Raw genomic sequence first — 27494 nt, 5'->3', positions numbered from 1 at the left:
AAAGAAAGATTTATATAAACGTACTTCATGAATAAAGATGAATGATGAATAAAGGCACAAAGGTGAAGCAACAAACATACAAAACAGACCGCTCCATCAAGACCTGAAAGGAAAGTACACAGACTAACACATTGGTATGGCTGACCACAGTCAGCAAGAGGCATTGCTGTTTAAAGATAGCCATACAATGCAGGTAAACACGCAAAGCATTTGAATTCACAATGCATTGCCTTGACTAAGACAGAGATGAGCAAAACGAAAAGGAAAAACCCAAGGGAGAATGACCACAATTATGCATTTCTGAAAGTGACCTCTGTAGGACGTCTATTAATATTTACTTTTAGTCTTCCAACATTTCATGGGCTTTGTTGTTATATTCCGCTTAACATATCACAATGTGAAGCTTAACATGACCAACTATTGTAAGCGGTCTTGGATAACAAGTGAATAAAACGATGAGTTTATCACCAACCACCTATCAAAAAAAAATCATAACCACATGCTAGGCAAAAATGCTAAAATTTGATTTAGATGATCAGCAAAACAAAGTCAGAAATGCAAATGTTCAAAGACGAAAGAGCTTTTTCTAAAACAAATGCATCTGAAGAGTTCTCATGTCTTCTACATGTTGTTGTTATCTCAGAGCAGTTTGCAAATTTTGATGCTCCAAATTAACTCTGACTTTAGTTTTATTTATGATGTGGTTTATTAACATGCATTGTGAATGCAAACCTCTGCATATTGTTTTTTTGACAATTGACAGTCTACTTCCAAAAACTGTCTAATATTTGTTGTGAATTTTATTTGCTTGGGGCCAACTAGGGCTGTCGCGATAACCGCAATATCGCAATACCGCGCTATTGACGAGCAAACCGCAGAGGAATGCAAGAACCGCAGCAACCGCGATTTTTCCTTGTTTTATTTTTTCATAAGGTTATGCCCTTCTCGTTTTACACTTCATGCATGTGGACTGAATATTAAACAAGTTAGTAATGATAACATAATGTGTACCATGCTGATTTGCACAGAGGCTCCGTAGATTTGCACTTAACAAGCCTAAACAGACAGTGAATGAGAGAGAGAGAGATCGACTGAGCGCGTGCGAAATCTCTGTCTTAATTATTGTTTTACGTATATATAACATTTATCATTCGTGTGATTCTTTTTGTCAGATGTCTTTTAGTAGCCTACTTTGAGGGCCCCCTCTGGTGCCAGAAAACAACAACAACAACAAAAATATCGGCTCACAAGCTTGCCAAAGTAAAAAAAAAAAGACAACCTTTGAATCAAATGGAAATCTCTTGACTCTCAATTTTCCAGCCCACCCTTATATGTCTGTAGCTAATATAAAACCGTATTAGCTAAATAAAAAAAATCATTAATGTAATAGTGACATCCAACATTTCTCCAATAAATTTAGGGAACTGTTATTGTACAAGGTATTTTAAAAAGGAGTAAAATTGGGACATAATCTATCTATAAATTCAGCATTAGTACTAAGTTAGTATACATCATAAAAGCCTTCACTGTACAGCATAAACTGTAATAGATATAGTCATTCAAATAAGTCAAAAACTGACAAATTACATATAGGCCTATGCAGGTTTGTCAAATACTCAACCCACAAGTACAGATGACAGGAGTATTTCTCGTATATAATTTTATGGCATCACCAGTTTTAAAAGGCATGATTGGGGTGGCTCAACAAATGTTGTTCAAATAGCATCGCCCATAGCTAATCAAATATTTTTAAGTGATTATTCCCACAGCTGAAAGGCAAACAAAGTTTGTTGAGGTTTTAGTTTCATCCAAAACATATGTACAACAAAATAAAAGCATCAAATAAATGAGACAATTCAGTCAAAGATTAGATCATTTGATCATAGATCAAATTCTACATAATCCACTCCATTTTCTTGTATTCTACCCAAGATGGACAGAGCAGAGGAAACTGTTACGTGGAGTTAGACATGAGTTAAAAACATCTCAGGATTCTCAGGCTGACTGACTGTGGCCCATTTTCAAAATGATATTACTTTCAAATTTTTCCACATCCTCTCATAAGATATTTCTTGCTTTTGTGCATGCCAAAGTACCAGTAGATGGTGCTGTAGACCAAAACATTCCAGATGAATGATTGACAATAGTTATTTTCCTAAAAATGAAATTAAAAGGAAGACTTAAAAAAAGTTCTAACTTTCTAAAACTAAAAACTAAATGTTTAGTTTAGTTTAGCCTCCTCTGCACAGTTTCAAATGCTGTGAGATAAAATGGAATAATATAATAATATGGACATTTCCTACATTTTTGAGCAGGTGTGAGTGGGTAGGTCGCATTTACATTATTTCCCATTAAATATACCTCAAACACCTTTATGTAGGTGAATAAAATAAAACCAGAAAGTTTCAAGTAAAATAAAAAGTAGAATAAAAAGTTTGAGATCTTATATGCTACTAATTTATCATGGCTAAAAAGTATGTTATGGTTGCTCCACGTGCATTGTACTGTACAATTTTAAGCTGTATTTTATTGCATTTTCTCAGTTTAATTTTAATTCATTAAAATTCACAAAACAAACATGTTTTGATACAAACAGTCTATCTGGCCATTTAACGTCAACCTCAGCTCTGCTTTCAGAAAACTTTACTTTCAAAATGAATCTTCAGCCGTTCTGTCCCATTCGTGTGTCTGAAAATCTAGTGAACTGCCTATCTAACGCGTATGTGATGCCCAAACATGCTGTCTATGTATGCAGCTCACTAGGTTTTGACATGCATCCTTCGTCTTTCCGTCTCGAGCGATCAGAAGAGCTCGACTCCGTCCGACGCAAGACCGTTCTCCTGTCTTATTTAATACAAATTAAGGTAAGTCCCCTTAACTTTACTGAATCACCCTTATAGTGTCCGTCACGAACGCCTGTCTTTAATGGACACACCGGTGAATTCACCGAATTCTGTCTCGGAGGATTTTCTCTCTTGACTTTGTCCGAAATGGCGGAGGCGCGGAGGAGGAAGTTAAACGCTTCTGCCTTTCTTCGTTTAAAAATGTTTTAGCGCTTTACCTGATCACGAACTTTCGAAAGATTGTTAATATAATATATGTCTAAAAGCCTATTAAGAAATAAAGTCGTTGTGAAAAGGTTTTTCGTGCACACATCTCTTAGACATGACGAGTAACAGTTAATGTGTAAGACAAAACTAGTTTTGTTTTTCTCCCTATAATGTGACTAATTAAACAGACATCATATATATACAGTCGCGCAACTCTAACAGTTATCTTGAGTGTGCGAGCGTGCGCAAATACAGTCCATATCCCCTTCATGTACAGTATCTATATAAGCGCTAAAGTCTATTATTACGTGTTTAATGTCTGTCCTTGAAAGCTTTTTATGTAATGCGATGGAAATAGTGTCGCATAGCAACATCCTTTTATGTTTTGTGTGTGTCTCTTGGCGGCAAATGTGCAGAGGGGCCCCTGACAGGTATTTAGGGGGTCTGTTTGCAGTGGGCTGAGCAGCAGGTCCAGATCTGGCAGGCCTCCGGTCCCTGAGTTTAGACTTTAGAGCAGGACTTACTTAGGCCAAAAGCATCTTGTTCATGTGTGGGGGCGTGGATGAGTCACTGCCTAAAAAGTCTCAGTGTGTGTGTGTGTGTGTTTCAATCTGTTTTCTTTCAAGGCATGACATTACAAGCAAAACTATTGTTTTTTTTCATGCACTGGGCAATTTTGAAGCTGTTTTGTTTTTATAACACATTATTTCAGACTAGCAGAAAGCAAAGATCCAAAATACACATTTAAGTGTTTAATTTATTACATTTCATATATTTGCATCTGTACATTTCAATTACAGTAGATATCTTGAAAGGCATTTTTCTTCAAATGTTTTTTTCCCCCCCTCATGCAGAAGGCAAAAATCTCCACTTCAGTAGCACTTACATACACCAAACTTTACAGTTTTATAATCATATAATAATAAAAATATAATTCGCCTGATTTATATGAAATTTCATTCTTAAAAACAGGGTGATTTTTTAAATTTCCTGTTGACAGTATTTTCTGATTTATGGAGTGATGGATCTAACATGTCAACATAATTAATCGGGAACGTTGAACCTTGATTTATCCAATGTTCTGTTTCTGTTCTGGAAATGTGTGCAAATTAGTGCATTTTTAATAAGATATTTCCTAATTTGCATATGTAAACATAACTTTTCAGAAAACTTGTGATACAAAACTTAATGTAATGTGATTTAATTAACTGGGAAAGTAGGGTGATATTTATTAATTTGACCCTATTCACCTGTAGTGTCTTGAGTTGGTTTTCATGCTTTAACCAGTTTGCACTTTCAACCGTCTTTTTGAATGTGTAAAGTGAAAAGGCAGCAGTTTAGGAATTGATATATACCATTTATAAGTGTTAGAATAAGTGTTAGTGTTATGAAGTGATAAAGACTCTGTAATGTCTGGTCTTACAAACACACACATAGTCATCGTGAAGTGGACATACCCTTTGGTTAAACCAATGTTTTTTGTCACACACTTCAGTTGTAAAAGGCTGTCATTATACCTCTTAGCATGTGTGTTTTCCTTCTCGGCCCTGTCCCTGGCCTCAATACCACACTGTTCCTCTTTGAGCTGCCCAAAACATCCACATTTCTGTATACCATAGATCGTTGAATCCACTGGCTGTCATTTTGTGCTTTCTTCCTCATCTGCCTGTAGCTGTGTTCTCACTTCTGCAAAAAAAACTTTCGACATTTAAAAAAAAAAAGCAGAACCTGCATGTCTACTTTTTTTTTTAAACTAATAATTGCAGGCTGTGAGTTTTTGATACGTTGATGAAAAGTTAACGTCCGATAACAAATTTTTGTCTGAACGTTACAAGCCAAACCACACCATTTCCCTGAACTGTTGATTAGAAATGACAGATGCAGGGTGCGGCTTAACTCCCGTTTCTGTAGTAGCCTGAACATTAATTGACTGTGACAAACGTGCCTAGAAAAAGTTTGCCGTGTGAAATTGGCTTTGCTAGTTGTGTTTTCTCGCTTTTTGTGGCTTTGAATAATATACATATTTGTGAATAATACACAACCATTTAAATGTAGGGATGCACCGAAATGAAAATTCTTGGCCGAAGCCGAAACCGAACAAAATGAAACACTGGGCCGAATACCGAACACGGTTTTTCGAGTTTTTCCCCCCATGTATTTTGCCAATTTTTTTCACCATTGCACAAATGAAATAGCCAAAATGTGCTTTTTAAGTCAAGTCAAGTCAAGTCACCTTTATTTATATAGCGCTTTTAACAATACAGATTGTGACAAAGCAACTGAACAGCATTAATTAGGAAAATAGTGTCAATAATGCAAAATGACAATAGTAAACACTCATTTTTCAGTTAAAGACAGTTCATCATTGAATTCAGTGATGTCATCAACTTTTATTTTGGCGGAAACGTGCAGGAAGACCTCGACGCTTCTTTTTGTTAACAACAGCAGATTTATAAATGAGTCTCTTTACGAATACGTCGCACGTATCGCATTGTCACGTGCCTTGTAAAAAAAATCATAAAAATATGACTGAGCAACTGCGGAGTAACAATGTTTCAGCGCAGACTTTCCTCACGCTTTGGACTATGAACCCTGGTTAACAAGCAGATAGCACCGCGAGCTCTTGCAGCGCTGTCAGAATACATGCAATTCGTGGGTGTATTAGAAAACATAACGTTCTGCAGTTTATTTACTAATTGTTTAAGGCCATTTCGCGATTTCAATCATCATACAGTAACCAGCAACAATCACCCTGTCTTCTTCTCATCGAAGACATGTGATGCAGTACGAAACAGTCTCTCGCTGTCGGTGCTTGAAATGATTTTTGCGTCTTTCTCAGACAGTTTTAAATGCTTCCACACTGCTGACATGTTTGTTGCATTGCGCCTCTCACTCTACTCTGGTTGCTATTTGATCGCGTCCTTTCATTGTTCGGTAGTTTATTCTCTCTTTTCGCTTATTCGGTCGAACACCGAAAGAGCTTTTTTTTGCTATTTTTGGCCAAATAATTTCTGTTACCGAACATTTGGTGCATCCCTATTTAAATGTATGGGTCGGTAAGTTGTTTTTGAAAGAAGTCTCTTATGCTCACCAGCCTGCATTTATTTGATCAAAAATGCAGTAAAAATCATGTCTGTTTCCCATCATCCTTCAGAAATCAGTCTAATATGCTGATTAGTGCTCAAGAAACATTTCCTATTATTATGAATGTTGAAAACAGTTGTCCTGCTTAATATTTTAGTGGAAAACGTAATATATTTTTTTCAGGATTCTTTGATGAATAGAAAGCTCAAAAGAACAGGATTTGAAACAGAAATAGTTTGTAACATAATAAATGTCTTTACTGTCACATTTGATCAATTTAATGCATCCTTGCTGAATAAAATGATTCATTTATTTCAAAAAAATCGTACTGATTTTGAATGGCAGTGTGTATCTTCATAAAAAGGTTTCAGCTCCATTTCCTTCAAAGAGAAAATAGTGATGTAATGAGGTTGTTTATTGTATTAACATAGCTTTTAGCTGGCTAAGTTATTTCTAACTTGAAAACTATTCAGTGAAGCACTCAAACCAGTTATAAAAAACAAGCATGGTGTGTAGCTTTTAGGTGTATACATAGAAGTCATTTAGGGACAAAAGTCTTTTTTAGCTATTTTTTTATTGCATACATTTTGTGAGAATCGTGGCCCTAATGCTTCTATTCACTGTCATCAGCAACTTTTTATAACTGGATAACTTCTTAGTACTTTGCACTATATGCATGCCCTATTGTGTACATGTAAAAACCAAAGTACACTTTGGGCTTCAGTTATTGAACTTAGCTTTGTGCACTGAGTGATATTACGACAGCATTTTGGATGTAGGCTTAGATATTCGTCAGCGAATTGTGAGGTTACACTAGATGAGCAAGATCTGACCTTTCTCAATTTGATGAGGTCTTCATCACCTCGACATATAAATTAGACATTTTAAACGCCACTGCTTATCAGGAAAAGCTGTTAATATTTGGTTGAGCGAAGTCCACAATCTTGCAAGAAAGAATTCGTTTAGAAAAGGGATCGTTCACCCAAAAATGAACATTCTGTCATCATTTACTCACCCTCATGTAGTTCTGAAACCTATGATTTGACCTTTTCTCTGGAACATAAAAGATATTTTAAAGAACAGTGGTTTCTCAAAATATCTTTTATTGTCCACAAAGAAAGAAAGTCATACAGGTTTGGAATGACATGAGGGTGAGTAAAAGATGACAGAATAATAATTGGTGAACTATCCCTTTAAGATGATAAATGCCAAAAACATAGACACATAAATGGAAACTAAGGATTTGAGGTGGATCTAATTGTACAAGAGAAAGATCAGTTAAAGAACGAGAGGCTTTCAGGCAGGTGAAGTTACTGAGAGCCTGACTGCAGCCTCGGGAGGAGAAGGAGGGCAGCGCAGGGAGGGGAAATGGAGATGGATTTCCCGTAAATCAGCTCTATCCAATCAGAGCGCAGCCACTCTCAACATGGCAGAGCGCCAGCAGGATCAATCGTTAGAGGTGTAGCTGACTAAAAGAGAGAGAGGAGGGACCGGCTGTGATAGTGTTAGTAAACGACTATTTGGATCACATCATACGAGATCTCGCACGCTTTGCTCTGTGCATTTGAAGCTGTATTTAAAAAGCGGTATGTTTTCTTCTCTCTCTTTTGCTTTTTCTTGTGAGCCTGATTAAAATGGGCGAGTTTTGCTAATGAATGCAGATGGCTGTACTGTAATGGAAAGGACAGTAAGCACTGCCGGTCTCATGATGTCAGTCTCTGCTGGGGTCTCATGTGATCATGCGGTGTGAAACTGCTCTCAGTGTGAGGAACTACAGGCTGCTCGACTGCAGGACTTTCTTGCAACATTTTTCCATTGCTCATGTATGGAGTGCTGTCAGATGGATTTTTATCTTCCCACAGTGCTGTGAGTGCTCTCTGAAGTCATTTTGATGATGTAACAGCTTCTCCTTTAGCTATTAAAATGGAGGATTTGGCTCCTTGCAGCCAATAAGCCTTTGGCAGCGTCTACACGGATGACGTTGGTTTTAGATGGAGGCCTGTTTTCTCTTAGTGTAGAGGTATAAGAGAGAGAGAGGGAAAGGGAGAGTGTGGGACAGATTAACTGGGGTCATATAAAGGCTCACTGATGCAACATGATGTCATCGTCCATCATGATGTTTCAATGTAGACATCGTCCGATGCCAATTTGGTAGACATCGCCCAACCCTAGTGGCTATACAGTTGCTAAGGTGATCTGAGTGGCACAGTTTTAAGGCATCATTCATGTTCAAAGAGGCAAGATGTAGACCAAAGTTTAATACTTTGCAATGCACAACTACTTTTGTTCATACTTAACAAGCGCCACTAACAAACGCTTTACTGTATTTGCAGACAATGTAGTTGAAGAAAAGATTGAACCACGCCTTCTGCAAAATTTGGTGTTCTGAGTGGTTTTAGTTTGTTCAAAGGTTCAAAATTTATTATAAGCCCAAATAGCAATTATTGGTTGCTATACAGTTGCTAAAGGCTGGAATACACTACCCGACTCTGAACAGATTTTAAAACACTAGGCATCATACACTAAACAACTGAGGATCACACACTACCAGACTTTAAAATCGGTCAGATCACAACAAACTTAAGCAGAAATGTGTGTCTTTTTGCTAGGAGACGCTTAACAAATGAAAACAACATGTGTTCTAAAACTGGTTCAAAATATCAAACATGTTTGATATCCACCGACTGGATGGATTCATAGTCTGAAGCTAAAAAGTCATAAACTGCGTGATTTTCTATGAAATCTGGCAACTAATAAAATCTGCAGACTGGCTCTGACTTCAGCAACTAGCGTCAACTTCTAAAGTTGTGTAGTGTATTCCAGCCTTAAGGTGTTCTATGTTTAATGCTTAAGGCAAGGCACAACTACTATTTATCATACATACTAAGTTCCATTATCAAAAGCATTACTGTATTTCAAAACAATGAGGAAGTAGAAGAAAAATTTGAACCACACCTTCTGAGGAATTTGATTTGAAAATATATCATAAATCAGTCAAACAAGGAAAAAGGTCTTCTTGATACGTTTACCTCCCACATATACCCACAATGAAGTAGTGAGAAGTAGTCACTGATGTTAGGTTTATGATAACAAGCTTACTTCTGTAATTCATCAGAGATAATGCTTTGATATAATGTTCTAAATTAGGGCATTTTCAGTACCAAAATGATTCATTATAGTTAGACTGGTTAGCTTACTTTAATGTGGGTTGTACAACATCATCCTGTCAAACAGTGCCAAAACACAGCTGCGGTGGTGTGATCCGCACAGGGCCCGCCTTCATTTTGATAAGCAGAAGGCTCATGTTTTCGCCCTCAGCGGCTCCTCCCGCTCCATAGATCAATCTTGAGGAGCAGGAAGTGTAAAAGTGAAGAATAGAGTCTTTGTGTTGACTGAAAACACAGAGCAGTGTCCTCTGTTGCCTTCAGTAGGTACAAAGTTCAGGCTTTGTGACCAATCACTGTTAGAGGGAAGATTTAATGAATTTGTATTTGAAAGCAAATACCCTCCCCTGCCAGTTAGCATAGCCAGCACTGGTTAGTGAAGGCCAGGTGTGTGGGATCTTTATCCACAAAGCGGTTTCGATCAGGCTGTGTGTGCTTGAGACAAAAAGAGAATGACGGATCATATTTAAGCACTGTGAGATTTAGTGACACATCCAATGTTACTTCTGTCGTATGAGCAATATGAGACTGAACTGATGTATTGAACTTTTTCTTTGTTTTGTAGAATTTCAAGATGCAGCGATTTTTGAACTCCACTGTCCCGTTCTCCCACATGGCCCAAAGAGATATTAAAGCTCTCAACTGCCCCGGCTCGAGCCCAGCCTCTCGCACAGAGAGCAAAGCAGGAGAGCTGGACAAAATACATCACTTGAGTAACTACCTCAAGAATGTCATGTATCAAGGAACTGCCGACTATGAGTGGACACACAGGACAGAGAAACAAACGATTATTGCACAGGCAGAGTGTAAGTACTGATTTAAAGAGACTCAAACAGAGGAACTCATGATAATTTCTCAGTGTTTTTTTCCAAATATAGATTTGGGCTAAATTGTTTCCCTTTTCCACAGGTGAGTCCCAGGATTCACAGGAGTTCTGCCCCAATGGCAGGTAAAGTCATTATGTTTCATTATGTTCTCTTTTAATACCAGGAATTAATATATCACTGCAACTTACTTATGTCTTCATGTGTTCTGACATATATTTTCCACCACAAAATGGGTCGCATTTTAGCATCTCCTCCCAGTCGCTTATTGGCACTATTTCTCGCAGTCGGCCCAGGAAGAAGCGGCATAAGAAACATCGGCGAAAACGGGGTGAGAAGGACAGCCGAGCAAGCGAGTCTGTGGAAGTCACCGGCGTGCCAGAACAGGACAGCGGCGAGTTCCATTCATCATCTCTTATTCAGGTTAGACCGAATTAATTGCTGTAATTGTCATAGAGCTGAGGGGAGGGCATCAGACAAATTGGGTTGAATTTAATAAAAGATATATTCCACGGCTTCATATTAGAATCTTTTGTTGTCTGCTTTTGGGATCTGATAAAGCGCTTGGACCCAGAAAAGGTGACGTGTGACTTCAGACAGACTTAACAAGGTTATTAAGATATCTGTAGTTGTAACATTTTAGTAATCATTCTAATTCCAAAGTCCACACCACAGCTATAACGATAACAACAGAGGAGCGATATCATTGGAATTGCTTTTAGAACATGTTTTCCCATCTAATGAACAATAAAAAAAATTGTCAGCCAGAGTGGTGCAGACGCTAATACATTTAACATTATAGTTATTGTTCTTGGTGTGAACAGGCCTTAACTCTGTTATTGAACTAAGCAGTTGAATCCAGCAGAATCTGACATTACCATGTTGCTAAGATAACAGCTTGAAACTATTAAGCACTACAAAGTGAACTGAATTAGTGCTTTTTTAATAAAATGGCACAATTTCTGTTGATACTGTTCAGTAGTGAATAAAAAATTGTTATTTACTACTTAATCATTTTTTAATGCAAATTTTCACTGATCTTATCACAATGCACCCTGGGATTATGTAATGCATGAAGGATGCATGAGATACCGCCTTAGGTTTTCTCTGTATCTCACCAGCGTAGTTTTGCTGATGTCTGAAAATGTTACTTAGTTTGGAAGCACTGTTTTCAAACTGAATCTTGGTGTGAACAGGCCTTAACTCTGTTATTGAACTAAGCAGTTGAATCCAGCAGAATCTGACATTACCATGTTGCTAAGATAACAGCTTGAAACTATTAAGCACTACAAAGTGAACTGAATTAGTGCTTTTTTTAATAAAATGGCACAATTTCTGTTGATACTGTTCAGTAGTGAATAAAAAATTGTTATTTACTACTTAATAATTTTTTAATGCAAATTTTCACTGATCTTATCACAATGCACCCTGGGATTATGTAATGCATGAAGGATGCATGAGATACCGCCTTAGGTTTTCTCTGTATCTCACCAGCGTAGTTTTGCTGATGTCTGAAAATGTTACTTAGTTTGGAAGCACTGTTTTCAAACTGAATATATATATATATATATATATATATATATATATATATATATATATATATAGACTATCTGTTGATTTAAAACTAGACTGTTGTCTCAGCTGTGTTTATATTATGTCCCAGTGGGAAATGAGTGATTAGCTAATGATTGAGTCAAACAAAGCTCGTCTTTAGCTCTCCCTAGAGGCTTGAAGCATTTTACCTAAGGGACACATTTACAGGTCCAAATGGAATTTTTCCTGTTATCAGCATTGATTTTATGCAGTGCTTTTCAATGACTTTCTCTCTAATAGTCCAATCAACTTTGTTGTGTCCTGTTGTTTCAGGTTATAGATCCTGTGTGCATCAGCAGCAGTATCAGTAGTACTACATACAGCAGCAGTGGCCTCAGTACGGAGAGGGTGTCTGTGCAGGAAACAGAGGGCCCGTCAAACCCTTATCAGTGGGAGTCCCAGCAGACCTCCTTACTGAGCCTCTCCTCCTGCCAGACCTACGGCCAAGAGAGTGAGGAGCTGAATTCTCCCCTGAGAAGTGAGACTGAATGCCCTCTGGCTGCTACAGCCCTGAGGAACTTTGTTACAACTGAAGATCCCTGCTTTGCATACTGCTTTGTCAAAGATGTGCTGAGAGAGGAGAGGGAGAGGGATGAGGACGAAAGAGAGGAGAGCGACAAGAATGAAGGGATCCTGTTCAAAGAGGTGATTTTAAATGGCATTTAAAACACATGACGTTAAAACATGTTGAAATTGACACATGTGTGAACTCATACCGAAAGAGCATGATGCATAGATGTGTTGTCTTGCACGCAAAGATCCAAATTTACATACAAGTACACAACCTAAAAGTCATACAGGCACACGCAACCTGAATCTTCTAGAAAGACAATACAGATAAAGACAACATAGGCTTACTAATACAGAGAGGAAGAGAGAGAGAGAGTGAGAAACTCAAGCACACATGCATGCATGTGTTCACGTAGCCCAAGTTGACTTGCGGTCGTCGATTTCCTGTTTTTCTTGCTTTCAGTGGGGTTTCGTGTTTACCTCACCAGCCTAGTTCTGCTTAGGGAGTTTCCTTGCAAATAGAAATAAGCAAACAGTAAAAAACATCACTTCACACACTTACTGTGCTAGTCATGTGCTCTGAATTATGACATTTATGACAATAGTTCTGTAGAACCTTTCAACAATTAAGTAATAAAGATGCATCAGTATTGAAATTAGGGCCTATAACAATAAACATGATAGATACTATAAATCTATAGTAATTTGTTAAAAAATATTAAAATAAAACACTAAAATAGCTTATTTAGCCATCACAATATTATAAGGTACATTATGAAAGATGGATAAATATTTACTGCACTTTTCCAAGTAACATTACTTGGTACTTTTGGTACATTAACAGTACTTTTTAATGAAATGAAAAAGAATTTAGCTAAATAATGCCGTTCAAATCTTTGAGGTAAGTTTTTTTTTTTTTTTTTAAAGAAATTAATACTTTTGTTCAGCAAGGAGGCATTAAATTGATCAAAATTGGCAGTAAAGACATTTATAATGTTATAAAAATATATATATTTTAAATAAATGATGTTCTTTTGAACATTTTATTCATCAAAGAATCCTGAAAAAAATTATCCAAATTGTTTGTCACCTGTTTTCAAAATTGATGATAATAAGGAATGTTTCTTAAGCACCAAAGCAGCATATTAGAATGATTTCTAAAAGATCATGTGACACTGAAGACTGGAGTAATGATGCTGAAAATTCAGCTTTGCATCACAGAAATAAATAGCGTTTTAAAATATATTCAAATACAAAACATAACAAATGTAATCATATTTAATGATATTACTGTTTTTTCTGTATTTTTGATCAAATAAATGCAACCTTGGTAAGCATAAGAGACTTCTTTTAGAAATACTACAAAAAATCTCACAAACCCCAAACTTTTGAATGGTAGTGTAGTTACATGCACACACAGATAACTAGATATTAAATGTTATATATTATAATTCTACCCTTTTTTTGTCTAAATAAATAAAAAAAATAAAAGTGAATTTAGGTATTAAATAATTTTTATGTACAAAATGCAAAATGACAAAAAAGGTCATCTAAATGTAAAAAAGGGGAAATGCATGCTACGATGTGATGAACACAGTAGCTTGTTATATGGGTCACTATATTGTGTATTGTAACATGGCTTGAACACCATATTTGCCAGTCAACATCCATAACATCATTTGACATCAACATCTCGCATCCATTTTTTAGGGGCTACAACCAGTGAATTATGAGTACAGAGAGGGACGGGAGTATGAACGCTGTAGATTTCTCAAGCAGGGCTCCTTCGGAGAAGTCTACAGCATCAAAGACAAAGGCACCGGCTTCGTGTGTGCTGCCAAAAAGGTATTTGTGGCCCCCTTTGTGTCCATCTTATTGTTCTGACTGATGGCACTGCTGGTTTTCAAATGCAAGTTACTGTCTGTTGATGTGTGGATGCTCGTGTGTGTGTTTTCAGGTGCCGTTGGTGAGTTTCAGCAGCGAGGAGGTGGGCTCGTGGAGTGCCCTGCAGTCTCCTCAGGTGGTGGAACTCTTTGGTGTGGTGCGTGAAGGTCCTTCCATCATCCTTTTCATGGACCTTAAATCCAGTAAGTGTTCAGAAGCGCCTTCGTAGACACACAACCTCTTCATTTGTGATGATGGATGAAGATGTTTGACTTTGCACTCTCTTCAGGTTCTCTAGGACAGCTGGTGGAGGAACGAGGCCGCCTGCCAGAGGATCTGTCCCTGCACTACCTTCAGCAAGTACTGGGGGCACTAAACCACCTGCATAGGAAGCGGGTCCTTCACCTGGACATCAAAGGTACGTCCAGAGTGAGGGCTGGATAGCTAAAAAGGCCACTGAAGCATTTAATTGGTCGAGAAGGGTGGAAGCTATGTGGAGTCTTAAACGTCAAAAGTCAAAAAGCTTGAGCATTTGTTCTGTCCTCTCTTCACTAATCTAGACTGTCTCTATTTCATTTGTGTGGAAGGATGACATGATATTGACATTTAATGTCTCCATGTTATTTATGTGGAAAATGGGAAAATCACAAGTGAGATTGTTTCTTCTAAACAACAGTTGAGATTAAATTTGGAAGAAATGTGGAGACTTTTTTTGTGAAATAAAATGACCCTTGTAATCTCCACGTCTCCACATGTCTCAGAGATGTGCCAAGATATCAAAATTCAGCATTTTAATTAAGTTTAAGTTATACAATTACTAAAACTAAAAAAGTAGTAATATAAAAAATCCAATAACATTGACAAAAGCACATAATAAAAGTATTAAAACTGAAACTAAAATTAAAATGAAATCTGAAAATATAAAAATGAAAATGAGCTAATAAAAATGAAATGAGCTAATTCATAATATGAAAAAAATATATATAATAGTGTAAAAATAATACAAAAACAACACTGACGTGTACTGGTGGACTCCATGCCTCCTGAGCTATAAAAGAGTAATATATGTGCAATAAAATTGCTTTATGAATTGGGTCTTTTCAAATTTACTACAGAAAACACTGTAAGCAAATGACACGTTTTTTTAAACAAATGTGTTACCTAGAGCCATAAGCAATTTGAAGAACTACAGATTTGCTGCTGAGGAAGTTGATTCTAATGCTGGGTTTTGTGGCTGGCTTTAGTTGTTTTTCCGGGGAATAGGGTGAGACAAACAGCACCTGTGGTGAGAGAGAGGAGATCAGAGTACAATGTGAGCAAGCCAGGGCTGGGAATTTCCCGCAGCATGACTCATGTGGTTCAGATGAGGGGGGAGGGAGAAGAGACAGGGAGATCAAGAGAAAGCCACTAGACAGGGCCTGAAGAACTGACCATACATTATGCAGATGGACACAAGAGATTAAATGAGCAGCTTTATGTCTTTATAAGCCATTCAGATTAATAAAGGGCAGTTCAATTCAAGCAAGCGGTAAAACAAACCTTTCTACGTTGACATCTACAGCGCCATCTGCTGTCCAAATAGTCTGATTATCAGTAATTTAATCTAGTTTTTTTTTTTTTTGTTCAGTTGACAAGTTGTGGTTTGCAATGTAGAAACTGAAAGTCTCACACACTCCAATTTTAACTTTTCCTGGAACCGGCCAATCACCACTTCTAGAGCAGAGACTTATGGGAAGAGATGTGCCCACTGACAGACATGTTTATTTTGTAAATACACATCGCTAGTCTTAGAAACAGCACCTGTGGTGAGAGAGAGGAGATCAGAGTACAATGTGAGCAAGCCAGGGCTGGGAATTTCCCGCAGCATGACTCATGTGGTTCAGATGAGGGGGGAGGGAGAAGAGACAGGGAGATCAAGAGAAAGCCACTAGACAGGGCCTGAAGAACTGACCATACATTATGCAGATGGACACGAGATTAAATGAGCAGCTTTATGTCTTTATAAGCCATTCAGATTAATAAAGGGCAGTTCAATTCAAGCAAGCGGTAAAACAAACCTTTCTACGTTGACATCTACAGCGCCATCTGCTGTCCAAATAGTCTGATAATCAGTAATTTAATCTAGTTTTTTTTTTTTTTTGTTCAGTTGACAAGTTGTGGTTTGCAATGTAGAAACTGAAAGTCTCACACACTCCAATTTTAACTTTTCCTGGAAACGGCCAATCCCCACTTCTAGAGCAGAGACTTATGGGAAGAGATGTGCCCACTGACAGACATGTTTATTTTGTAAATACACATCGCTAGTCTTAGGGGGGGGGGGTGGTATTTGAATACCTTGTTTCACTCAAAGGTACTACTGTTCAAAAGCTTGGGGTTGATAAGAGTTTTTATCTTTTTAAAAAAGAAGTTTCTTATGCATAACAATTATGCATTTATTTGATCATTTTGTACATTAGTACAACAATTTTGTATCATTTGTACAACAGTTACATTTTAAAAGCTCACTTTGTGTTTTCATGTTTGTAGCGGATAACATTTTGCTGTCAGAAGATGGGAAAGATGCATTCCTGTGCGACTTTGGATACTCCGAGAGATTGGACAAACAAGGGCTTAGTTATTGTAAGAGTAAGTACATTTCATTAGAGCCTCAAACACATATTTCAAGTGAACCTAGACACATACATAAGTTGACCAACTAATTTTGTATGCGTTTAGGTCTGAAAGGCACAGAAACTCATATGGCACCTGAGGTGTTGCTCAATGAGCCGCGCACTTCAAAAGCAGACATCTGGAGCAGCTGCTGTATGCTTCTGCACATGCTCAACGGCTGTCATCCGTGGACCCGCTACTATTCCCGCCCACTCTTCCTCAAGGTAAGCTACGATTGGGAACTGTTTAAATAAGCCCTTCCCACTTTTAAAGTCACATTTTATTTTATTGAATGTTTTGTGACACCTACAAGATTTGCATTGACCAAACACTTAAGAATTATTGTTTGTGTTTGTATGGTGACAGATAGCAGAAGAGCCTCCGCCACTGAGGGAAATTCCATGTGACTGCAGCTCCTATACAGCAGATGTCATAAAAGCAGGACTGCAGAAAGATCCAATCAAACGAGCTTCTGCCAAAGAACTTTTTGTTAAAACTGCTAAAGCACTTAAAGGAGGTAACGATAAATAATCATGAAACATATACAAATGCCTGTATATTCAATTTCATTCGATTTAAAAAACAAATCAATTTATTTGCAGTCGGGGGACTTCGCAGCCGCGCGAGAGGAGGACCCTATCAGAAGCCACTAGGGAAGCCAGAGAATCCAGACCCTGCCTATTCAGCCACACCCACCACATCCCACCAAACCACGTCCTCTGATAACTCTGAGCTGCAGTGGATGAGCTCGGAGCACAAGAGGAAAGTGGGTAATGAGAAGCCAGAAAAGGTAAAACAGTGGAAACAGACAGAGGAGACAAGAAACGATGACCACTGTCCTCCGAAGTCACTGCTCCACATTCAAAACACTTCACCTGAGCCACGGATCATCAAGACCGAGCCGGAGCCGGAACAAGAGCTGAGGAGACTGGAGAAAGGTGAGCCACCATCTGATCAAGTCATATTCATAGCGGCTAGCTTTACGCTGTTCTTCAGATTCATAGTAGCTGTATTTCCATCCCAGTTGTGAATTTAATTTATGTCGAAAATCGTAGAAACAGTTTGCAGATTGTTTCCATTGTCACTTCTGGGAAAATTGGTACAAAATAATAGAAATGGAATTTGAAGCCACTTCACTTCTTTTATTAAACACACTATTGTACAAAAGTTTGGGTAAGATAAAAAAAAAAAAAACTTTTATTCTGCAAAGAACCGTTTAGTTGATCAAAAGTGACAGTAAAGACAATTATAATGTTACAAAATAACACCCTGAAAAAATCATGCAAAAACGTATCACTTTCCACGAAATTATTAAGCAGCACAACTATTTATAACATAGATAATAATGAGAAATGTTTCTTGCTCATATCAGAATGATTTCTGAAGGATCATGTGACACTGAAGACTGGAGTAATGATGCTGAAAATTCAGCTTTTCATCACAGGATTAAATTCTATTTTAAACTATATTCAAATAGAAAACCGTTTTAAATTGTAATAAAATTTCAGAATCTGAATTGTATTTTTGATCAAATAAATACAGCCTCGATGAGCATAAGAGATTTCGATGAAAATAAATCTTACCAACCCCAAACTTCTGAACGATAATGTAGAATAAACACTATTTTAGATGTGAATTATTTGAGACATTGTAGGATTTTATTTGTTAAATGTGTTCATATAGTAATTTATGCACATAAAATTGTATCCACCTCAAGCGAGCATATATGTTTTATATATATTATTTGCATTTTGGTGTCTTCGTTTAGTATTTTTGTTTTCTATCCCATATCCCAAAATTTGCATCAAAAATATTAGGATGGAATCTCAGCTGCTGGTCAATATCCAATCTTGTGATTACAGCCATCTGAACTGTAGCATGTAACACATGTCTCACTCTCTCTGCAGATTTCTACCTGAGCAGTCTTTCCCTGCCTCATTCTGCTGAGCTACAGGAGCAGCTGCTCTCTTGTCTCTGTAGCGACTGCCCTTCCACTAGAGAAAACTTTGACAAGAAGGTAAACAAATTCAGAATGCTGAATATGAGGCAGCCTGTAATTCCCCCTAACCTGATACATGTCTAGTAAATACATTGTAAGGACATTAAGAGTGGTGGTTAACTTCTTGACAACCATCACCTGTTGTTTGCTAGTAAAGCATCTCAGTTTAACCAGTTACAACTTATTTGAAATTCAAGGTTTTTTTTTTTTTCTCCTCCAGGATTCAGGACGTTGGTCATTCGGCCCTGGCGATGATCTTAGCTCAGGCGTGTTTTCTTACAATAGCCAACAAGATGGCCAGAGCTTCAGCAGGGACTGGCTCGCCCCCACGCATCAACCTCTGCCCCGCTGCTTTGATGGTGTGTGAACAACAACTGATTACTTTAGAGCAGTGGTGCCCAACCCTGCTCCTGGCGATCGACTGTCCTGCAAAGTTCAGCTCCAACCCTAATCAAACACACCTGAAGCTAATATTATTAACAACAGCAAGTCTATGGGATGTGTACATATTTTATTACATCTGTCACATATTGCCACAAAACACAGTTAAGCTACAAGAACTTCCATTCACACATACCATTGGTATGAGATATTTGTAGATGACGATTTATTAGGGTTATTTGTGCCATGCTCACATCTGTTCTTTGTTTCTTCAGGGGTGGATGTTTATATCAGGGACTTTGACGGGAAATGCTTTCATATTCGGGAGGTGCCCGGGGTGAAAGTATGCCACGTTGCTAGAGGAATCAGCGATCAGGTAAACAGTGTGTGTGTATGTATAGTGTGGTTATGCAGAGCACATTGTTTTATTTGCATTACTCTTTGTGCTTGCTAGAGGATAATATCTTCTCTCTCGGGTAGATCTCGGAGAACGTGTTCAGCCTGCAAACAGAGGATGGTTGCTTGGTGCCCCATGACAAAGAGGTCCTAGAGAACAGCCTGTTTTTGCGTTGTGTCCCGGCCCCCGACTCCAGCCACTATCATCAGTACGGACACAGCCCCTGCTGCACGCCTGGCCCCAACTGCAAACTACCATGGAGCTGGAGGATCAGAGAGGGGGTGCTGGAGACTAAAGACTGATCTCTCCATCCCCAATCAGTTTCTGTTAAGCACTCTGTTCCAATCAAAGTACTTTTGCATTGAATTTGTAATCGTGAATCTCATCTGTGCTTTTCACCTGTCAAACTTTTGAGCCATTGCCATAGTATTGGTTTACATTCTTAGTATTTTCAAGTTGTTTTAACTGACTGTGCAGATCTTTTGTTGTGCTGTGTTGTGAAGATCATTGTGGGCCTTCATGGAGTAATTTCATGATTAATGGCAAGATTTTAAAGCCTTTAGCCGATCAAGTATTTGCCTTAAACCCTGAGCACTTATGAATTAGTTTTCAATGTCAGTATGGTTTACCTGTGGGACATAAAGATGCACATCAAAGTAAAGAATCATTGATCTCCTTTCTAAGAATGTTTTAACTGTGTTTTAAAGAATCCTTCAATAAATGTTTTTTTTTTATGATAACATTACATGGAAGATCTTATTGCCTTAATGATTTGAATGCCAATCAAACATTTTGGAAGTAAAACTACAAAACAGACACATTACATCAGTGCAATTTTAGTATTATTGATAGCATTATGCTATTTATTACTATAAATAATTTTTATATTTAGCTTCATTTTAAGTTTAGTTCAGGTTTTAGTAATTTTATGTGCTTGTCATTCTTATTCGTTTTTGTTTTTAAAAATATTTCTATTTAGCTTTATTTTTTATTTAAGTTTTAGTGTACATCCCGTGGTAACTAGGATTTACACAAGCTTCAGTCTGGATCCAGAACACCTGAGAAGAGATGATGCCAACCCCTCAGAGGACCTCAGATGATGCCAACCCTGAAACAACATACAGAACTACCACATTTTGCTAGAAGTTTGATTGCATCATATAATAATTGCTGTTAATAGTGTTCATCGTCTGTTTGATTATGTCTTTAACTGATTTTCCCGTACATTTCTGCCATATGTACATTAACTGACAGTCACCACTGATAAACTACCACTAAATATTGTAGAAACTTAATTTGCTGTAAAGTTGCTTTGCAATGATTTGTATCGTGAAACGCGCTGTACACATAAACTTGACTTGACTTTTCTTTCGTCACTTTTGATAAATTTATTGCGTCCTTGCAGAATAAAAGTATCAATTTCTGAAAAAATAAATGACTACAAACTTTTGAATGGTAGTGTATGTCTACAGTACTGCCTGGATATTTTGCTTCACATTACGAAAGTTAAATGTTCGTGCTGTTTTGTGCATCTTGTTTATTGTAGCATCAGTAGATTTGGTAACGGTCATTGTGGCCGGTGTTAAAATATCACATCGACACCCGACGTTTCACATGATTTTAAGGAAGTGCTTGCATAAGAAAGTCACTGTCAAGACTTACCCATCCGCCCTGTTCCCTGATCCAGTTAATAACGTGTTCCTGAATGTAGGACATAGTCCAGCTTATGATGGTTCTGACGATGTCAGGAATCCTGGTTGTAATAGCCTAGGAGTGCATGAATAAGAAATAAGACAAATATTTAAAACATCAAAACAATGCATTTCCATTTGAGATTGAGCTCGTGCAGGTCTTCACCTTGATGACAAGCCGACACGCAAAGTAGAAAAGCGCCACCACTCTGCCCCAGTTGAACTTCCTATCAGAGAAGATCTCTCGGGCCACTTTCATGAAGACTTCTTGAGTTGGTTGAAGAGCAGGGTCATTTACCATTCTAAACCAAAATGAAAATGGAGAGGTATGGATGAGTTGCAGCACATTGCCATCCTGTGGGCATTTCCGAGCACAGCAGGTGACTTGGTACATCGAGACAGTTGCGATGTTATCCACAATCCATTACCTTTGCAGATGCACATTTCCATCCAGCTCATCTCCAATCTGTTGTAAACACTGCCCAAGACGTTTATGGTTGGGGTCGCACAACTCAACACCATCCAGCTGACTTCGGGTTACTTCAGCTTCGCTGTCCCCATGACGACGAACTCGTTCATAGATGAAGCTGCGAGAGATGGGACAAGTTGACAGAGGTAATGATCAAAAACAAACCCAGAGAACATGGGAAGAAAACATAAGATGATACTCACTTATTGAGAAGTGCAGATCCCAAGGCAATTATCTGGTCATTGCCAATGCCTTCAAATATCGGAAATAACAATAATTAAAAACGATACAAAAATATACTCAAGTACAAATGTCAATACACAGGTTTAACAACACAGATGTGACCTTAAAAGAGAACAGATAAGCATCTGACAGTGGAATCGTTCCATATTGTTTGTGACGTGACTCAGCAGTGCATGTATAAATCAGCACACATTTGGTTTCAGTTTCCTGGTGAGTAAAGTTGATGTAAAGACACAAGTATGCAATGCATGAGCTGTCTAATGGAGAAAGAGACTCACTCAAGCTAAATCCCTCAAGTACATATCATAAACAACTCATTTTAAGTACCACCTATTTAAATATTCAAATAAAACAAAAGACTTTAAATCTTCACTTGACACCAGCACAATACATACAGGGTGAGCTGCCTACCTAGACAGCATTTTGAGCATTACAGATACCTAGAAATGAAAATAAGCAGCTTGGAAACAAAATCCATTTCTGGTCTTATTTAAGTATTTAAGTTTGTGTGTGTGTGTGTGTTTGGGTCAATTTGACCCATATTTAAATTGCATGAAACACTAGTTGAAATTTTTATTCTTGAAATTTTGTGACTTTTTCTCATTTAGGGTCATGAATGCGCATGCAAAGTTTCTACAGATAGATGTGTTTTGTAAAGGCTGTACAAATCGTGTGTCTACAATGGTGTTGGGGTCAAAATAACCCCCCATTGAATGGTTTCCATGAAATTAACCAAAATTCAAAACTCCTGTCTTGCCAAGTATTTATGAGAACACAGTCACTTGCGTCTTAAATGAACGCAAACAGTTTTGTGCAAAAAGCAGCTTGGAAACAAAATCCATTTCTGGTCTTATTTAAGTATTTAACTTTGTGTGTGTGTGTGTGTGTGTGTTTGGGTCAATTTGACCCATATTTAAATTGCATGAAACACTAGTTGAAATTTTTATTCTTGAAATTTTGTGACTTTTTCTCATTTAGGGTCATGAATGCGCATGCAAAGTTTCTACAGATAGATGTGTTTTGTAAAGGCTGTACAAATCGTGTGTCTACAATGGTGTTGGGGTCAAAATAACCCCCCATTGAATGGTTTCCATGAAATTAACCAAAATTCAAAACTCCTGTCTTGCCAAGTATTTATGAGAACACAGTCACTTGCGTCTTAAATGAACGCAAACAGTTTTGGGCAAAAAAATCATAAAAGAGAACAAAAATAAAATGTTTTTATTCAATTTCTACCCTATTGTTAGACTAACCTACTAAAAAATTAAAGCACCTTTTTACGCATTCATCTCTTTGTTTTATTGTATTTATTTGTCCTATTGTTTGTTATTTATTTGTTCTTATTTTATTACTAACTATTTAATTGTTTACTTCAATAATTGCCTGTAGCAATACTTGTGATATTTCACTAGCATTTAAAATTACAACATAAATGTTACAACATATGCATGTATTATATTCGTGAAATACAATTTCTCACATTATGAAATACGATTTTGATCATATCACCCACACTTAATATATAAATATTATAATTTGGGGTCAATTTGACCCCATGCCACAAACGGAGGACCTATTTTATTAATACAGCAGCAGGATTTTAAATGGATAGTTCATCCAAAAATGACAACCCTGTCATCATCCACTCTCCCTCATGTTGGTTCAAACCTGTATGCGATGCTTTTGCATTCACGTTCATTATATGGAAGATGATGCAATGAAAGTGAATAGTGATTGAGGCTGTTACACTGCCTAACATCTCTTTTAATGCCCCACAGAATGGAGACAGTAGTACAGATTTGGGACAACATATAATTAAGCGACAAAGGTGACGCTTTTATTGGTTTTGTGTGTGCGAACTATACCTTTAACCCGAGAGCAACCCATCTGTGATGAGTGTTTACTCCCCCCTCCTAACAGATCAGCACTGAAACGATGAGGTCACCTCTTCTGGAAACCAGCGAGCACCGCCAACACAACCGCACAGAGGCTGTGTCTCAAAAATAGGGTGCTGCCTACCAAGACAGCATCTTTGGGAATCATCGGCGCGGTCTGAAAAAAAAAATCGCCCATTTGGCTCGCGCCCATGACGCTCAAAAAATTATTTTGGAACGCGAACGATGCCCAAAAATGTTGTTTGTGTAGACGGCTCACTTTGGGATCCAGCCAAAGAAGACTGTTTGTTTAGCTCGTGTCATTGTCGTCAATGATCAGTGGCTCTCCGCATCGTCCGGTGATCGGTATGTGTAACGTTTCAGACAGACAGCGGTGATGTGACAGTGAACGGCACTGAGCAAACTCCCAGTTCACGTGGTATATAGTATTCTAATACACATTAAAGCATCAGTCTAGATACTCTGCTGGCCATTTGAGTTACGAATCGGAATAACAGGCGAAAATCATCATTTGAAGAGGAAAGCGGCACTTACCCGTATCGCCTCCGCCCGACGGCGCTGCCATATTAGCATAAAAATAAGTGAGAACTCTTCCGCTTTGTGACGTCACGTTTGGGCAGGAAGGAAGTCACGCACCAGTCTGATGCAGCACCGTTCAAATAATATTCATAATAACAACAGGGATTTAGAGGAAACGTTCTAGACATGTTATAAAAAAAATCTCATGATAATTTCAATGTACTTTTGGCCATATAAATAACAGCCTCTGCACCAAATTGCATATCTTAAAGGGGTCATATGATGCGATTTCAAGTTTTCCTTTCTCTTTGGAGTGTTACAAGCTGATTGTGCATAGATAAGATCCCTGAAGTTGCAAAGACTGAAGTCTCAAAACCAAAGAGATATTCTTTATCAAAGTTAAGACTCTGCCACGCCCCCCTAAAACGGCTCGTTCTAACACGCCCCCACATATCTACCTCACTATGTGGAAATATTTGCATAATGCGCCCAAATGTTCACGCAAAGAAAGAAGCCGTGGTTTCAGTAACTTTACACCAAATAATGATCTTTAAAAAAAACATCATATGACCCCTTTAAAGCAATTAAGGTGTTTTTCCTCTTCGAGTGTGAGTTCAGTATGGAATGGACCCTTTTCACAAGACAACGGTCAATAAACTGTTCTATTTATTTGACTAATATTTCATATGTCAGACTTAAGAGGGCTTATCAGAAGCAGCCCACCATCTTCCAGAACAAGAAGCGGGTTCTGGCTGTTGAAGGAAGTGGCAAAGAGAAGCTCCCGCGTTATCACAGAAACGTTGGCTTGGGCTTCAAAACCCCCAGAGAGGTGAGCTTGTGTTTGCGTGCTAACAAAACTTTTCATCGCAGGTGATGTCTTTTCTCACGATGGTCTTCCTAGACTCCAAGAGAGCTCTGAGGATACTGCCTTTTGGCAATGCTGATGCAGTTGTATATGCTTACTGTGTAACTTCAAGTTGAGTTCAGATGATTAAAGCTCTTGTGCTTTATTTCCCCAGGCTATTGCAGGCACTTATATTGATAAGAAATGCCCTTTCACAGGAAACGTGTCCATCAGAGGCCGGATTCTGTCTGGTAAGTCTGTGTACTTTGCTGGCTAATTGTAGCTTTATTTAGGGTGCAGATGATGTCTTATCTCACGATGGTCTTCCGAACCCTTTGGGTTTTGAGGATAATGCCTAATGGCTTAACTGATGCTTCCCGGTGTCTCATTTTTGTGTGTCTTAGTCCTTTTTGGATAATCAAAGATTCTGTATGCTGGCCATTGATATACAACATATGTGAACTGCTGTCACCTTTTTCCAGGTGTGGTAACCAAGATGAAGATGCAGAGGACCATCGTCATCAGGCGGGACTACTTGCATTACATCCGCAAGTACAACCGTTTTGAGAAGAGACATAAGAACATGTCTGTCCACCTCTCCCCATGCTTCAGGTAAAGTTTCTCCATTGGAGCTTTCTTTAGGGGCTGAAATATTGTTGTATACCCTTTTTGTGCATTTGAACACATGCTCTAAATAGGTGGTGAGCTGCAAATGATGTTTTTTCTCACGATGGTCTTCCAAGTCTCTCAGGCTCTGACGACACTGCCTTACGGCATCACTGATGCAGCAGATAATACCTAAAACAGGGGTCTCCAAACTCTGTCCTGGTGGGCCGGTGTCCTGCAGAGTTTAGCTCCAACCCTAATCAAACACACCGGAACCAGCTAATCAAGGTCGTCCTAGGTATACTTGAAACTTCCAGGCAGGTGTGTTGAGGCAAGTTTGAGCTAAACTCTGCAGGACACCGGCCCTCCGGGACAGTTTGGTGACCCCTGACCTAAAGGGTTTCTTTGCATTCAAGGTTTATAAGTAGTTTAGTTTGTGAGATATTTGTATAAGGTCTAATTGCTGAAAGTTTCTTATTTATCAGTGTTCTCCGTTTGTTTAGGGACGTGACTTTAGGTGACATCGTTACAGTTGGCGAATGCCGACCCCTCAGCAAGACGGTGAGGTTCAACGTCCTGAAGGTCACCAAGGCAGCTGGAGCCAAGAAGCAGTTCCAGAAGTTCTAGAACTGTTTTAACAATATGGCACCTCTGTATTGTTTGTGGAAAATAAAATAAAATAAATCTGTTCTTTAAATCGGTTTGTTTTTACTGTTGATTTAGTCTCCAAGTCACTTTGCAAAAGCATCCTGCTCTTATATGCCCCTCAACATGCTTTTTTTTTTCAGCCAAGTAATTTTAGTGCTGTGCTTGTCTTTTTTTTTTTTCACCTTTTTCCTTTAAATGTAGTTTTATAGTGGTCACCAATAAATTTGTATGTATTAGTGTGACTGATGTTTATGTAGGTTATGATGAACTCAACATTGGTTTTGTAGGCTGATCATTAATTCATTTAATGTTAATGAATGATTTAACTTTTACAGCCAGGTGAGTTTTTATTTTATGCTTCCCTGTCACTATCCATCACTACCGAGAGACTTGCCTACACATTTAGAAATGTCTATGCATATCCTCCCATTTAATGAGTACTCTACATCTGATTGTAGGTGGTGAAGTCCATTAATATTTCGCGGTAGTTGCTGTAATAAAAACCAGATCCTATTTGAACTCAATGAAGTAGAAAATAGATGCCATTTGCTTAGTCTTCATTTAAAGTTGGGTAATTTTTTTCAATGTTGAAACACTATCATTTCCAAGCTAATATGCAAAAACATCTTTAAGGCGGCCATTAGTAGATTTATTCCCTTGAAAAGCGTAGTCAATGTGGCACATCAAAACATTACTTTGTTTGTTTGAGCAGCCTGACATGGCAACACTGGTTTAACACTGGTTTTGGGCAGGGACTATATGTTTGTCACACCAATGGCAGATGGAGGGAGTGTTTAAATATCTGTTGGAAATCATTTTTGAAATTCGGTTTGGTGACAATAGTGGCACAGAAATTATACACTTATCTTAATAAAATTAATGTGGAGAGCATTTTGGTCTTGGACAAATTTATTGAGATTAAACTAATTTTTTATTTCCTTATATTCATTTAGAAAGGTTTTGAGAAGAGTAGCTTTTTTTATTTTTCTAAACTCCGTTGACAGGTTCATGCAAATGAGGTGATTTTCACTGAAAAGACAGTTT

At 38.0% G+C, this 27494-nt stretch overlaps 3 protein-coding genes across 6 annotated transcripts; 2 read left to right on the top strand and 1 right to left on the bottom strand.

Annotated features, from left to right (window-relative positions):
• Positions 1 to 2701: 2701 nt before the first annotated feature.
• Positions 2702 to 20268, top strand: LOC107590367 (mitogen-activated protein kinase kinase kinase 14-like). Of its 4 annotated transcripts, none has more exons than XM_016279073.1 (16): positions 2702 to 2864; positions 9864 to 10104; positions 10208 to 10247; positions 10371 to 10545; positions 11989 to 12360; positions 13936 to 14070; positions 14183 to 14312; positions 14399 to 14527; positions 16636 to 16734; positions 16825 to 16982; positions 17125 to 17275; positions 17361 to 17696; positions 18666 to 18775; positions 18978 to 19116; positions 19414 to 19514; positions 19619 to 20268. In XM_016279073.1, the coding sequence occupies exons 1-16, from the start codon at positions 2727 to 2729 to the stop codon at positions 19835 to 19837; spliced, it is 2673 nt and encodes an 890-aa protein (XP_016134559.1). In that variant the 5' UTR covers positions 2702 to 2726; the 3' UTR covers positions 19838 to 20268. The 4 variants fall into 4 exon arrangements, with proteins under 4 accessions (XP_016134559.1, XP_016134560.1, XP_016134562.1 ...); XM_016279074.1 differs by lacking the exon at positions 2702 to 2864 and adding an exon at positions 7633 to 7720; XM_016279076.1 differs by lacking the exon at positions 2702 to 2864 and adding an exon at positions 7973 to 8000.
• Positions 20269 to 20999: 731 nt separating this feature from the next.
• Positions 21000 to 24455, bottom strand: LOC107590365 (apoptosis regulator BAX-like). Its single transcript, XM_016279071.1, has 5 exons — positions 24368 to 24455; positions 21899 to 21947; positions 21655 to 21813; positions 21393 to 21528; positions 21000 to 21302 (listed from the first exon to the last, which is right to left on the bottom strand). Exons 1-5 carry the CDS (start codon positions 24396 to 24398, stop codon positions 21156 to 21158), a joined length of 522 nt encoding a protein of 173 aa, XP_016134557.1. The 5' UTR covers positions 24399 to 24455; the 3' UTR covers positions 21000 to 21155.
• Positions 24130 to 26465, top strand: LOC107590366 (40S ribosomal protein S11-like). The gene is made up of 5 exons (XM_016279072.1): positions 24130 to 24190; positions 25051 to 25181; positions 25372 to 25447; positions 25679 to 25808; positions 26306 to 26465. Exons 1-5 carry the CDS (start codon positions 24145 to 24147, stop codon positions 26427 to 26429), a joined length of 507 nt encoding a protein of 168 aa, XP_016134558.1. The 5' UTR covers positions 24130 to 24144; the 3' UTR covers positions 26430 to 26465.
• Positions 26466 to 27494: the final 1029 nt, after the last annotated feature.

This window comes from Sinocyclocheilus grahami, unplaced genomic scaffold, assembly GCF_001515645.1.
Source record: "Sinocyclocheilus grahami isolate Dianchi unplaced genomic scaffold, SAMN03320097.WGS_v1.1 scaffold127.1, whole genome shotgun sequence".
NCBI classification, from domain to species: domain Eukaryota; kingdom Metazoa; phylum Chordata; class Actinopteri; order Cypriniformes; family Cyprinidae; genus Sinocyclocheilus; species Sinocyclocheilus grahami.
The sequence above is the reverse complement of the archived record's forward strand: the minus strand, read 5'-3'. Positions and strand labels throughout refer to the sequence as shown.

What these genes read in the sequence shown, in the direction of transcription:
- LOC107590366 (XM_016279072.1), top strand. Translation starts at nt 24,145, where the DNA reads ATGATCAGTGGCTCTCCGCATCGTCCGGTGATCGGTATGTGTAACG. An exon ending in CAGAGGCCGGATTCTGTCTG is followed by an intron (nt 25,448 to 25,678) that starts GTAAGTCTGTGT and finishes ACCTTTTTCCAG; the next exon opens with GTGTGGTAACCAAGATGAAG. An exon ending in CACCTCTCCCCATGCTTCAG is followed by an intron (nt 25,809 to 26,305) that starts GTAAAGTTTCTC and finishes CCGTTTGTTTAG; the next exon opens with GGACGTGACTTTAGGTGACA.
- LOC107590367 (XM_016279073.1), top strand. Translation starts at nt 2,727, where the DNA reads ATGCCCAAACATGCTGTCTATGTATGCAGCTCACTAGGTTTTGACATG. An exon ending in TCGTGTGTGCTGCCAAAAAG is followed by an intron (nt 14,071 to 14,182) that starts GTATTTGTGGCC and finishes GTGTGTTTTCAG; the next exon opens with GTGCCGTTGGTGAGTTTCAG. An exon ending in CTAGAGGAATCAGCGATCAG is followed by an intron (nt 19,515 to 19,618) that starts GTAAACAGTGTG and finishes TCTCTCGGGTAG; the next exon opens with ATCTCGGAGAACGTGTTCAG.
- LOC107590365 (XM_016279071.1), bottom strand. Translation starts at nt 24,398, where the DNA reads ATGGCAGCGCCGTCGGGCGGAGGCGATACGG. An exon ending in GGAAATGTGCATCTGCAAAG is followed by an intron (nt 21,529 to 21,654) that starts GTAATGGATTGT and finishes ATTTTGGTTTAG; the next exon opens with AATGGTAAATGACCCTGCTC. An exon ending in CGTGTCGGCTTGTCATCAAG is followed by an intron (nt 21,303 to 21,392) that starts GTGAAGACCTGC and finishes ATGCACTCCTAG; the next exon opens with GCTATTACAACCAGGATTCC.